Source organism: Semicossyphus pulcher, unplaced genomic scaffold, assembly GCF_022749685.1.
Source record: "Semicossyphus pulcher isolate SPU_LCO1_2020_fin unplaced genomic scaffold, fSemPul1.0.p SCAF_10, whole genome shotgun sequence".
Taxonomy (NCBI): domain Eukaryota; kingdom Metazoa; phylum Chordata; class Actinopteri; order Labriformes; family Labridae; genus Semicossyphus; species Semicossyphus pulcher.
Genome location: NW_027211604.1, coordinates 10533810 through 10547372, shown reverse-complemented (window position 1 = coordinate 10547372; position 13563 = coordinate 10533810). Strand labels below are relative to the sequence as shown.

General features: G+C 41.6%; 1 protein-coding gene across 1 annotated transcript; it reads left to right on the top strand.

Annotated features, from left to right (window-relative positions):
• The first annotated feature begins 4973 nt into the window (after positions 1 to 4973).
• On the top strand, positions 4974 to 9615 carry LOC138595147 (uncharacterized). The gene is made up of 2 exons (XM_069666491.1): positions 4974 to 6141; positions 6282 to 9615. Exons 1-2 carry the CDS (start codon positions 5427 to 5429, stop codon positions 7250 to 7252), a joined length of 1686 nt encoding a protein of 561 aa, XP_069522592.1. The 5' UTR covers positions 4974 to 5426; the 3' UTR covers positions 7253 to 9615.
• The last annotated feature ends 3948 nt before the right edge of the window (positions 9616 to 13563 follow it).

The window sequence follows — 13563 nt, the reverse complement described above, 5'->3', positions numbered from 1 at the left end:
AGGTATTAAACATGTAGAGGCGCAAAATATTCTTGTAGATCCATCCAACATCTATACCGCCAATCCTGTTCAGGGTCGTGAGGAGGCTGGAGCCTGTCCCAGCTGTCATTGGGCGAGTGGCAATTTTTTGGGGGTCAGTGTTCCTATCTATTTTAGAATGTGACCCAGGTAAGATATCAGTGTGAACGGAAAAGACAAGCATGTGTAAAAAGAACAAACGTCACATCTGCTGACATTCAGCAAAACATGCATGGCTCTCGGACGTTGGGACTTTGGATGTACATAAACGTTTTACTAATTTGTATTCTGCCTATAGTCTCTTTATTTTCTGTTGGCATTGTCACCACGTTCGCCTGTGCCCTCGGTCAGTCGAAATGTTTCCGGACACACTTCGGTTGTGGTATGAGCCTTCTAGTTTTGACTGGATAGAGGCCTCTCCCCAAAGAGCCTTTAAATCTGCTATTTCGCCGTCTCCTCCATTGTCAAGCAGAAAGAGGAAGTCTTCTTCTTCTTCTTCTTCTTTAGAATGATTCCTGGAAATGTGTGTATTACCAAAGCAACGCGGACCAATTCTAATTTGAGTGTTCAAATACAAGTCATGTTCAGGTCGCATGTTTTGGATTCCGATTTAGTCCTACATATTCAAGTAGCCCAGTTCTGAATTGAAAAAATGCAACAGCATGCAACTTTTTGCTGTTCACAGTGAATTGAAAAAAATCTGATCTGTGTCACATAGACGGAAAAAAGAATCAAAATTGGGACACTTTTAGCTGCAGTCTGAATTCAACCGTAGAGACAGGCAACCTTTCACTCTCACACTCACACCTACGGGTAATTTAGAGTCACCAACGAACCTAACGAGCAAGTCTTTGGACTGTGGGAGGAAGCCATAGTACCTGGAGGGAACCCAACGCAGGCACGAGGGAGAACATGCAAACTGCACACAGAAAGGCCTAATCGGGATTCGAACCAGGAACCTTCTAGCTGTCAGGCAAATTAGAGTTAAAGTTACCAGTTTTCGCTGGTTATAAAACAGACTGAAATTAATCCTGATGAATCTATATGACCTAGAAAAGCAAACCAGACCATCAGTGACAAGATTGATTATTTCTATATAGTTATTTTTAATGCCTGAAAGGACTAAAATTTAAAGTTAGTGATACATATGACTGTTCAAGAAAGCGGGATGAGATTTTCTGTTAAAAAACACCACTTAAGCATGTACAGGACAAAACCAGCAAAGTTAGAAGAGGTACGGCTTTGTCCACAGGGGGGCACCAAAATCAACACAAACCGAAAGTTCCTCACAGCAGCTTTAACTTGTGGTAGGGTGATAAAACAAATATTGTTTGTAAATTTAATTAGAAATTTTCACTGCTAAAAAATGACAAACACATACAAATATACATTAATATGAAACTAAAACAACTTAATATGCAGAAGGACAAAGGAAAGCCGAATAATTATGGCCGCTTTTTAGTAAACAAAGGAACACATTCCAGATCAGTAAGCATGAGTTACTACAAAAGGATATCACACCAGACACAGAGATACCACAAAAATAACTCGACTCAGAGCTTCAGGGAAACAGAAGAACTGAACGAGACGTTTTGTCGATGTGGCATTTGGAACAGAAACTTTATGTGACAGCTGTGTGGCTTTAAATCCAGCTGTGTACACGCACATATCCGCTCTGAATCTGAGCTCAGTCTGCAGGAAAAGTGACGACTATTAGTTCAAAGTGTCCTGTAACAGAGAGATTCACAAAACTCTGTTTACTAACGGCTACATGTGACATATTTCTGCTACAGTTTGCAAATATATTGCTTCTGTCAATTGTGTAATTCAGCAGGTACCAGTATGCTGACATCACCTTGATTAAAAAACTACATTTCCCAGTAATCGTTTATTACTTGTTCCTTTGTTTAATGTGCATCTGTCTGCGGCGGAGTGAGTGTGTTTTCGTCTGAGTACATACAGGAAATGTGTGGGTGTGCGAGGGTTTAGACGATGTATTTGTATGTGTGTGAGTATGTTTGAATCACATCAACACAATGCAGGTTGTATTCGAAGTACATTGCACAAGTTGTCCCTTAAGCTTTTCCATATGTTGTCATGTTATGACTGCAAATCGTATTGGGTTTTATTAGGGTTGTAGGCAGTGGACCAACAAAAAAACAGGCCATAATTTTGATGTGGGCGTGGGGTTGTTGCATAATATTCCAGATATACTAATAAAAACATAAAGCTTTGAGGGCTTTGCAGTTAAATCCCAGTTACCTTGAGGTTAACACTGCAATATGTGGAAAAGTCTGAGGGGTTAACACTTATGCAAGGCAGTGTATGTTTTATAAATCAGTCTAACGCTAAAACAGTGTTTCTATTTTTAAATGATTTCATTAAAAAGTCATGTTTATGTTGAAGTGCCTGCTCAGCTCTTTAGTGAGTCAGTTTTTATCCACAACAGGCCCATACATGGAAGACACAGACATACTGCTTATTAGGAACAAAGATGGTGTGACGGCCAGTAAGAGCTTCTCAGAAACAGGTTTAAAGTCACTGAGTGGGAAATATTTGTGTTGTGATTCTGGAAGTGAAACAAACGCAGATGGTAACTGCTAGACGGGTTGTTGCGTAACCTCGATCTGCTCTGCCCCTCTTCGCCATGGACCACGTCACTTTTTCCCCAACCACCACTTGTGTGCAGGCTGGGCTGGGTCTGCTTTCCTCATCAGGGTCGACTCCATCAGGAGCAGATTATTTCTAAATATGAAATGGAAGCTGCCCAAATGAATACAAAGAGGTCTTGTTTTTATATGTGTTTGATTTATAGCAAACAGTTATCTCTGACGCAGGGGGTGATGTAATGCCCAATCACATATTTTTCAGTCAAGTGAAGCATATGTGGGGATTTTTTAACAGCCTACAGGGAAACAATAATCACTTTATGAGCCAGCCTTCCCCACTGACTCCCAGTTTGTGGCAAAGGTGAATAAAAATGTGTGAAATAAAGATTGTTTTAAAAAAAACAAAAAACTTTTTTCACCTTTTAAACTTTGCCTTGTTTAAAAAATCCAACAGACTCACATTTTCAATAATAATAATAATAATAATAAACTCCTCAAGCAGTATTCAGTGGACTGAATAATAAACTATCTTTAAAAAAAATACAATGTAAAAGAAAACCCAAATTAAACATGACAAAAATTCTCAGTGTTCTCGTGTTTTGGGGTGTTGACTAATGCAGGCTAGGCTACTGAACTGACCTCAGTATCACTCATTATCAGAGCAGTCTACAGTGCCTCCTAGAGCCTTCAAAATAAAACACTGGACAAAACGCATGAATAAGGGTGTATTAAGCAAAGAGCAGGCGGGGTCTGTGTCTTTTCACAGTTACACAACTGGGTGTGTTGGTGACAGTAATTGGTTTCCATGATGAATCTTAACCATCGGCGAATCATCTGCGAAGCATCACAAAGTTCATGATATGTTTGGCCACTTTCCCAAAATAAAACGATCTGCCTCCAGTATCCTGTAGTAACAGCGCAGCCTGCAGACTGCTGCAGTGAGATGAACTTCCGTCTTCTCCCACAGTTTTAGAGTTTGTGTAACCCCCCCTGAGAGGTCGGTGCCCTGTGGGTACTTTCGATGTTGAACCCGAAAGTTTAATTTTAGATTGATGAGGACTAACTTCAGCTTCTCTCCCCAAATGGCTGCGGCACTGCGTGCAGACAGGGGCACATTTCACCCTGAAATCTGACTTGCAGGCTGACAAACAGACTGCCTTATCATGCTTAGACTCAACTAAGAGGAATAGACACTTAGCATTTTCAGATACAGAGTCATACTTGTATAAAAGACAATATACATAAGTGTATTTCATGACTCCTCAAATAAAAACAAAAAATCACTAAGCCAAATACTTATTAGCATATTATACATTTGTAATTTGATGCAAAATAGGCCTAAAAAATGAAAATAAATAAATGAAGATAAATTACAGGTTGCAAGTCAGGTCTTCCTGATAGAAGACCAATGTGTAATTATTTTTTATTTATTAAATTGTGGATTCATGTATATATTAAATATGTTTTCATAAATATAAATCAACAAATCTTATTGTAATATGAATAAAACAAATACAAAATAGTTTAGTCAGTTTATTTTGTGATTATTTGATTTATTCATTCCTGTTTTCATTGTCCAATTAGCCAAGATATCATTAAATCAAGTATGTTCTCACCATTGACACACTAGAGGCTTTCCACACAGAATTTGTTGTAGGCAAAAACAGTTATTGATCGAGGTCATTTCATGTTTCAGAGGCTATGTTTTCACATGTCCTCCAGTCTACCTCCAAGGTAAACAATGTGACCTGACTGAATATAAGAAGAGTTTATGTGACATCAATGAATCACCCAAATGTGTTTGTTGGTGACAAAACTATTGAATGCACAAAAGCTGAGATAGAATTGTTGTACATACATTAAATCATCAAAGTTTATCATTTAAGATCATTTATCATTCAAAGTGTATCATTACTCATGGTAATGTGTGTGGTAATTTATATGATAAATTATATTAAATTGAAATACAAAACCCCCCCCAAAAAAACAAAAACAAAACAAACTATTTTGATAATTAATATTTCAAAACCAAATGGCTTGGTATGCAGAAGGTAATTTAATAAGAGGAAAATTAAAGCCACTTTATTCTGGCATCTTCAAGCCATTACTTAAAGTTGTTATTAATGACTGAACACAGTACAGATTCAGTATACATCGCTTAGCATACAAGTAAACAGTAACAAAACAGCCAGGCTTATAGCACATTTCAGACATAAATAGCTGCCATAGATAACCATGCCATCGAGTCATTACTCAGGGGGAAATTAACTCACGGTGAGTGGCCGCTTTGTTGACGTCATTGCTGTGCGACGGGCCTCAGTGAGTGTACAGTACGGTACAGTGAAGTTAGGCAGACACAAGCTGGAAATGGGTGAGTCGCTGCTGTGGGCCATGGTTTCAAAGACTTTGAGCAATAGTTTACAGACTTAAATAACACAGTTAAAGCCCGTCGGTACATTTCTCATGCAGAGTCACTGTGTTTGCAAGAGTCCGTCTTTGACCGACTGGCATCGTTAGTTTCAAAGCTAGCACGCTAATGTTAGCGAGCGCAGCCAGGCCCCGTGAAGAGTCGCATCTCAGACTTGACTACATTGTTTTTGTCAGCGACGCCAGTTAGAAAGCTAATGAGGCAGATGTAATTGTTGACTTTTCAGTCTTTGCTCTACATTTTCCAGCCACAAAATTCCCCTAACTAATTCACTTTGTTGGGATTTTGGACTGTTTAAGTGGCTCATAAACGTTAGCATAGCCTGTAAACGTTAGCTAACTGAATTAAAGCTAGCTAACTACATTAAAATAATGACTTCCAGGAGAACAGGCTATGCTGGTAGCATGGATGCTTCTCCATCAAACAGTGGCAGCAGCTCAGTCCACAGCGGAAATCGTAAACAGAGTATAATAAACATTCCGGACAGGACCGGGGTAGAGTCCTGTTATGATCGGAAAGCAGACAAGTCTGGATACGGAGCCTCGCAGGGCAGCATGACTGTAACGTCGCTGAAATCACGGCTCGCCCCGACCATTCAAACTGCCATGTCCGCTGCAGTGGACACTCTCCTGGGCGAAGTGGTGCTCGTGCTCAATGAGACTCAACAAGAGCTGCTACATAAGGAACAAGAAAATGAAAGACTCAAAGTTCGTCTTGAGGTGTCAGAGAGGGAGTTAAAGACTTTACAGGAGTGTCTGTGTAGTGCTCAGAAGCTCATAGACCAGCTTCAGATCTCATACTCAGGCACTCAGAGCATTAGTCAGTCAGTTTTTGCCCCATCGCTGTCTTCCATGGCTTCAATGACCTCAGGCTTGGACAGGGACCACCAGAATTCACGAAATGTGAACGGAGCCGGTGTAGACTTGGGACTCGGTGGTTCTGTGGATGATTCACTTCACGGGTTTGAGCCAAGAGATGACTACAAAATGTGCCAGCTTTCAATCCAACCGGATGGATCTGTGACTAACCATGCTCTGGACTTTGCATCCAACACATCTCACATGTGCTCTGATTCCAACAGACCAGGTAAATATACAACGTGTGTTGTGTTAGTTATACCCTATTCTCTCATTTATCTTTGCTCAATTTTATCATCTGTAAACCGCTGATTTTAAGTTATACTGTAGTAATTTTTATCTCTCTTAACAATCACAATTTGTCTTTAGATGAGAGGCAGTCTCAGGGACCCGGTGGACCCTCCAGGTTTGAGATTAAAGAGGAGCAGGGACCTGCTTCAGGCTCTGGTCAGTCCGGCAGGAAGGATCCTGGCTTGCGCGGTGACAGCAGAGTTGGTGATGAAGAGCGATCGTCACACGGCATGGGTGACCTCGGCTACGTTCAGGTTGGAGGGGAGGGAGGTTCCCAGCGTTCCTTTACTCAACCTCTACGTCACCAAAGACCTGTGAGAGACTGCAGCAGCGATTTGCAGCAGGGCGGACTTGATGGACAGAAACAGTTGGCTAGGACTTCTGGAGCCGGGAGAGGAGACAGTGTGTCACCGGGCAGAGCAGAGGACTCAGCAGGACCTTCGGCCCCTGACACAGCAGGGGAGCCCTCTGGAGACCGGCCTCACCACTGCTTGGAGTGCGGAAAGACTTTCCGTCTGATCTCCAGCCTGAAGAAGCACATCCGCATCCATACGGGAGAGAAGCCGTATCCGTGTGGAGTCTGTGGTCGTCGCTTCCGAGAGTCAGGGGCGCTCAAAACCCACCTGCGCATACACACAGGTGAGAAACCTTACTCTTGCTCCGAGTGTGGAAACTGCTTCCGCCACTTGGACGGTTTGCGTAAACACAGGCGCACGCACACCGGAGAGAAACCGTACGTGTGTGCCATCTGCGGGAAGCGCCTGAGCCGCCTGCAGCACCTCAAACATCACCAGCTCATCCACACCGGAGAGAGGCCGTGCTGCTGCCCCTTCTGCAACCGCAGCTTCAAGGAGCCGGCAGCTCTGCGGAAACACATCCGCACGCACCGTGAGGAAGGAGGCCACATGGGAATCGGTGCAAGCGATGACACGGACCCAGACGGCATGGACGACATTAACAATCTCCACCCGGCAGCTCCGTCCCCTCAGATGAGGTTTGGGGAGTGGGGAGCTGAGGAGGACGACAGCTCGGTCGTGGACTGTGTGTAGGGGATGATTGAGACTGTCTGTGGGTATTCTTCAGTGAAACCTACTCCAGGTGGAAAAACCTGGAATAAGCTGTTTGTGTAGTTTGTAAACATGACGGATTAAGTCATCTCTGTTCCATGCTGTTAAAGCGAAGAATGAGGCTACATATAACGCCAGCATTCGAGCTCTGGTTGTATCAGACGTTGTCATGTTTCTCACTTTAAAATGTAAAAAATACCTTTCAGAATATCCACTGTACATTCTTCAACAGGTAGTATTTTTGTCTGGTCATTCCTCTAGCAGCAGCAGCAGTAGTGCACAGGCTGTTCTTGGCACAGGCAGGGACTTGCTGGTGTGCTAACTGTTTGGTCATTAATTGTGAAAGTGATGGCAGAAGGGGAAATGAGTCGTTTCCCCACTTTAACAAGATAAGTGCCTTGAACACAGACTCAACCGTCAACTGAGTCTCTACTGCTGCTGCTGCTGTTCAATTCCGACCCGGATTTCAGTGTTAGGATTTTGTTACATTTCACACTTAAGTCAGAGACTGAATTTGCTGTTGCTGTAATTTTGGCTGACAGACTGAGCTGCTAAGATTCAGAGGCACACGAATCATGCAGGGCTGATTCATGCTTCCTGTAGGCACACGCGGGAGGACGGACGTGTACTTTTTGTACATTGTTGATCTTCATAAAGTGACGATAATTTAGTCGGAGCGTATGTGCACAATAATTCAAATATGTGCTCAGCGACCGTCAGTGTTGTGGAGGTCGCGCCCATGACTATAGTGAAGGCATCGTCATGTCGCTCAGCTGGAAATGCAAATTAAACTGTTTGCTTCCTCTTATTACAACTTGTTTTTTTTACCTCTACCTCGATATTCATCCCCGCCTTTCTGCTGATCTTGTATGGAGGTTGTGCAGCACTGTCTATTCAAATTTTTGATGGTGCATAATTAAGCAGCTATTAAGAATGTATCCGTTACTTACAGCCTTCTGGTCTCTCAACACTAGCAGTTAATTTACAAATAATCTGCCAAGTACTTTTTATTGTCCTTGTACAAGTGGATGCATTAGAAAATCTAGTTCTTTTAAAGGACCAAAGCACATTTGTGAATATTACTGTTATGCTACAGACGTCACCACGATTTCCCAGTTATAATGAATCACTACAAAATCATCATGATAAGCTCTTTTTAACAAACGGAAAATCCTGGTAGACATAACTGTGCAGTTCAGTAATTGAATTTAAGAGGTTAGCAAAGGTTTGTAATCTTCCCTGATGGAGCAATGTGGTGACAAAATGATGCGTGTGTGTGTCTATGAAGCATGAACCGGCTTAACTATTCAGTCGACAGCGTCCCATTCTTCAGTCTGGCTCCGCTCTGTCTTATCTCCTTTTGTCGCCCTTCAGTGCCCTCATCTGTTTCACAAGTGTAACGTTCTCAGTCAAGCAGAAGTTATTCGTGTAAAGAATATCAAAGTTTGATGATACCGGTTCAAGCATTTCAATTTCCCACCATAACACACACAAGGTTATTTGAAAGATGTTAGTTGCAATCTGCGTGCACCTAGATTGAGAGCTTACGCAGTGTTTAACTGATCTCCAGTCTGATCATCTTCTCTCCTCCGTTATCGACCGTATCTCAGCATTCCGATTTTTTTGTTGAAGCTGCTACTGTTCGTCTAGAAACCCTCTCCTTTTCTGGACGTGTATTAATTGTTACCAGCCAGTAACCCGGACAGACTTTGGTGCTTGCATGTGCATATCTGTTCCTCTGCTGCTGGCGTGGATGCCTCCTCGGCTGTTTCTGTAAATAAGAAGGTAGTTTTTAGAAACTCTATCTGGACTAATGAGGGTTAACGTGTGGAAAAGTGCAAGCAAAGACTTGATTTAAAAACATACAGTGTAAATAGATATAATCTTACTAAATTTCTTCATGTTCTTCCTGATGCTCTGATGTGACTCGGCTGATACATCAGGGCGCAGCAGAGCAGCCTTTTGAGCTTTACTGTAGGTCTCTGCTGTCATTTACCATGTATACTACTATAAGCCTGTCCATGTAACTATTCTATGTACATTTACAAGTGTAAGTCATATCAAAAGGCACTCAAAATGTAAAAATATCTGTTACTGTGTCCCCAGAATACAGTTTGCCAAGGTAGTCTTTCCCCCTGATAATCATATTTATTGTTTTTTCTATCACACACAGGAAGGCCTCTGCATGTAGGTTTGATCTGAAACAGCATTCTCCCTCAAGAAGTCAGTGCTAAACGTGAAATGAATAACTTTTTTTAAGCTTCTGTGTTCGAAATATATCCCCCACATCACCTTCATCCTGTTACCTACTCTACATGTTACTATATTAAAGGGCCTTGTTTCTACTTCTGTCTTTCTGTGGCTGTTTATTCCGAAATCAAGACAAAGAAACGAAAGCTTCCTGCGACCACATTTAAACGTTGACCACAGTGAAAACATTAAAACAAAGAGGCATTTCGCCCACAGCTAATTTTAGATTTTTTCCATGCAGTTCATTTCATTGTATCGTGGCAGGAAAACCACATTTACCCTGAAGGAGCGGTTTTTTTTTTTCCCCCTTCACAATGACTGAAACGATGCCAAGCAGATTGTGAAGGTGCTGCAGACACGCCCAAAGAAAGCGCCCAAATAACAGCCTTCTCTTCTCCCGGTGCTGAGTAATGAAAGTTGTGTTTACACACACAAACTGCTGTTTGAGTTGGTCTTCAGTGTGATTACAGAAGCTTAACAGGTCAGATGAAACTGAAACATGTGAATGTTTAGCTGCATTTTAACCATCATACCGCTTACTTTTTTTTTGGGTCATTTTTTAAGTGTTGCTGGTGCAGGAAAATGTTACAGTTTGATCTGAATTAATTTGATTTTCAGAACTATTAAAGGAGTGTGGCAGAGCACAGAATGAATGACTTGCTCATTATATCAACTTTAAAAAGGTTTAATTTCTTCATGGATCTTACTTTGTATAACACACTTAAAATGAAGCCTCCCTTTAATCCACCTTTTGTATACAGTAGACTCAGTGGTGTCATGTCTTCAGATCTTCCTGCCCTGTTATGTCGTGTTTTTCCAAGAAATACTGTTAACCATTCAAGATGTCACATTTAAACAAGCTTCATTCAGTGTGAGCCAGATATACCTTCATGTGCAATCCTGCAAACTCAACCAATTGTCACAACTTTTTCCTCGACCTTGCAATTCTGGCCAACTTTTCCACAAATTTTACCAATCTTCCTGTTTCCCCCGCAAGCGTGAAACCATGTACGTCACCGAACTCACTTTTTACTTTGATGTTAGTAATATTTATTTCATGGCTTTTGACTTTAGTGTCATCCAGTTTTTTACATATCTTATTCAGAGTCCTGAAACTGACTGTAAGAAGAAGACAAACCGCTCGCTCAGCCAATAGATGGCTTATTGGAGCTTATTTATTATATGCTGATGTAAAGTTATTTTTAAACAACCATATGGATTAAACTATAGCATACAGTATATCAGTTTTCTTCAGGCCATTATTAACGTATACCTCCACATAAATAAAGTCTGACGTGCTATTTGCTACCTCAGGTATAAAATCAGTTTTGTGTTTCAGTTTCATCAACTGTTTACTGTGACTGAAGAGAAAACTTTGTAATTACAATCCTTACAGAGTTTATAGCAGATTTGAGTGTCAGCTGAGATATGTAATAAACAGTACAGGCGAGTTAATTTTCCCTTGTGTCCTTTAACCATCTCAAATTATTTAGTTGGTTTAATATTTTTAGGGAGCCTGAATAGGAAAAAACTTCCAGTCTTTTAAAAGTCACACAAAAAGCAAAGGTGGATAAATAAATAATGAACGTATAACTAAAAAAAGTGTTTGCCTCACTTGTTGATCATGTTGTCAGCCTGTTGATGTGAAACACTTGCCTGAACAGATACAGATAGTAGATTTGGTTGTCGTGCTTACATTTAGCAACACGTACAACAATAGAACATAAAGTAATAGAGAAGAGGAAATGCTGGCTTACTTGCATGTTGATAATCTGATTGCAGTAGGACAAGTAAGCCTCTATCAGGGTGATCGTAAAATTACGAGCCCACAGTTACGCTCTCTTGGAAGGATGCAAACTTGTTCCAACAAAACACAACATAAATGGGAGTTAGGACATCAAGTTTGAACAAGTGCAGCGGAGGGCATTTAAACACAACATTTCCCTAAATGCATCACACAGTGCCGAGCTTGTGTTTCACAAAAAACAACTCGGTGAAGAGAGACAGCTACTGCAATGTACACTGACGCTAAACTGGGTCCCTAGTGTAGAAGTCATACTGTCCACCTGATCATACACCTGTGATGAAGTATTTTTACATTGTGGTACACTTATTCTTACTTACTTATGTAAACAAGTCATCTTCACACATCTATCTGGTAACATCTGGTTTTATCTTCAGGTTGTGTGATGTCATTATTTTGAATCAGTAACGCTAACGTGTCAGTGTCCAGAACGGAAGCTATTACAGTTACTACTACTACTAATACTCAGCAGGGATGGTTAATGTGTGACCGACAATGTATTTGCATCCTGTGTGTGTGTGTGTGTGTGTGTGTGTGTGTGTGTGTATATACATGTATGTGAGTGTGTGTTTCTTGGCAGCCGGCGATGCAGTGATGGCGAGCAGCAGAGGAAAAGAGAAATGTGAGAACGGCCTGTGAACTCTCTGCAGAACCATGCAGTCATTTCCTCAGCGACTGAAGGTAAACACTCTTACTTTTCAGAGAGGAAGTGACTCAACCCTCTCTCTCTGTCCTGATTACTCTTTGTCTCTTTCACACTTTCACCCCTCGCCCATGTGATCCCAGACGCTGGCTGGCCCCTCGTGATCCTCCACCTCCCCGTTCTTAATTTTTTGTTTATGTGTGTTTAATGATTATGCTGACTTTTCTCAGGCACAAGAGCCTAGGTTCAACAAGTGACTGAAGCAACGTGATGGGCGCGAGGGAGTTTGTGTTACTTCGGGGAAAGATGCTCTATTTATTCTTTCTGTCATTGTAGTTACTAACTTTGCTGCAGGGTTTGTTTGTAGATTGTAAATAAGGAATAGGAGTAGTCATTGTGATGTCAGTCACTGGTTTGTAAACTGCTGTTTTGAAGCTTCGAGTATGCTATTATGGCTGTCAAGGTTTTGTGTTTTTGGATCCGGATGTAACCATATTCAGACGGGAAGGGGGAGTCGCAGAGGATGGGTCAAAACAGACTACCACTCTCTATGCACTACAGGTATTTTATTAGCTTGCTTGCTGGTTAATCACTGGGTTTACAATTAATAAAACAAACCACCTAACATAACATAGTCTGCTCATCACTACAGACGGTCATCTTCTCTGGGGGGAAAGCAAACAACAATCCAGACACCCCTGCACGGGCCAACACCATAACATCAAGGTATGAAACACTGAACAAGCCAGGCAGGGTGAGCGCAGATATAAAAGAAAATGTACCAGGCTATAAACATGTTTAATTCTGCTGTAAAGTTGAATATTTCAATCTGGGGTCTAATAGGGGTTGACTCACTTTTTGAGCCGGCCTCAAGTGGTCACTCGAGGAACTGCAGTTTTTGGCACTTCGGTGTTGGTTTAATTTTATAGCCCGGAGGCTGATGCTTGGTTTTGAGACATAGCTGGTCTCACATTGTAACATTGTAACATCACTGGTGCTCTGTAGGGTGCCCTATAATATAAAGAAGAGAAAATATTATACAGTGACCTATAGGTGTATGGTAAATGCCCATGCCCATTCATAACCAATTTGAGGTTCAGTGTCTTGCCCAAGGACACTTTGACTGTAGCAGTCAGGGAGGGATCGAACCGCCAACCTTCCGACTGAGAGACGATCGGCTCACTGAGCCACAGCTGCTCCCAACACTTTAGGATTTTTATAGGCTGCCCTAACCCTCTGCAGGCTGGTGCCCACCACATGTAGGCCTACCTGGTGCCCTTCTTATTTCTTCCATATTTTTCACTCTGAGGAGTGAAATGTCGAACTAGTCCACCTGTGCATCTTTACAAGGTGAGTCACTCTGATGACCTCATCCTGACCCTGATGACCCACACAGAAAATGTCTACACATTCAGAATGTGTCTGACTGACTGACTTTAATAACATGATACAGTCTGGAGGCTGAACACTGGGCTAAAAGAGATAACGGCTCTAATTTCAAGGACAGTCCGTTATAAAGAGGGCTGTTGATTTATCGGTGGTTCAAACACAAGAGTGTAAACAGTAATTTATAATTTATGTGTGAGTATGTTTTAT

Coding starts and splice junctions, on each gene's coding strand:
- LOC138595147 (XM_069666491.1), top strand. CDS start 5,427: ATGACTTCCAGGAGAACAGGCTATGCTGGTAGCATGGATGCTTCTCCA. Junction 6,142..6,281: donor CTCTGATTCCAACAGACCAG/GTAAATATACAA, acceptor ATTTGTCTTTAG/ATGAGAGGCAGTCTCAGGGA.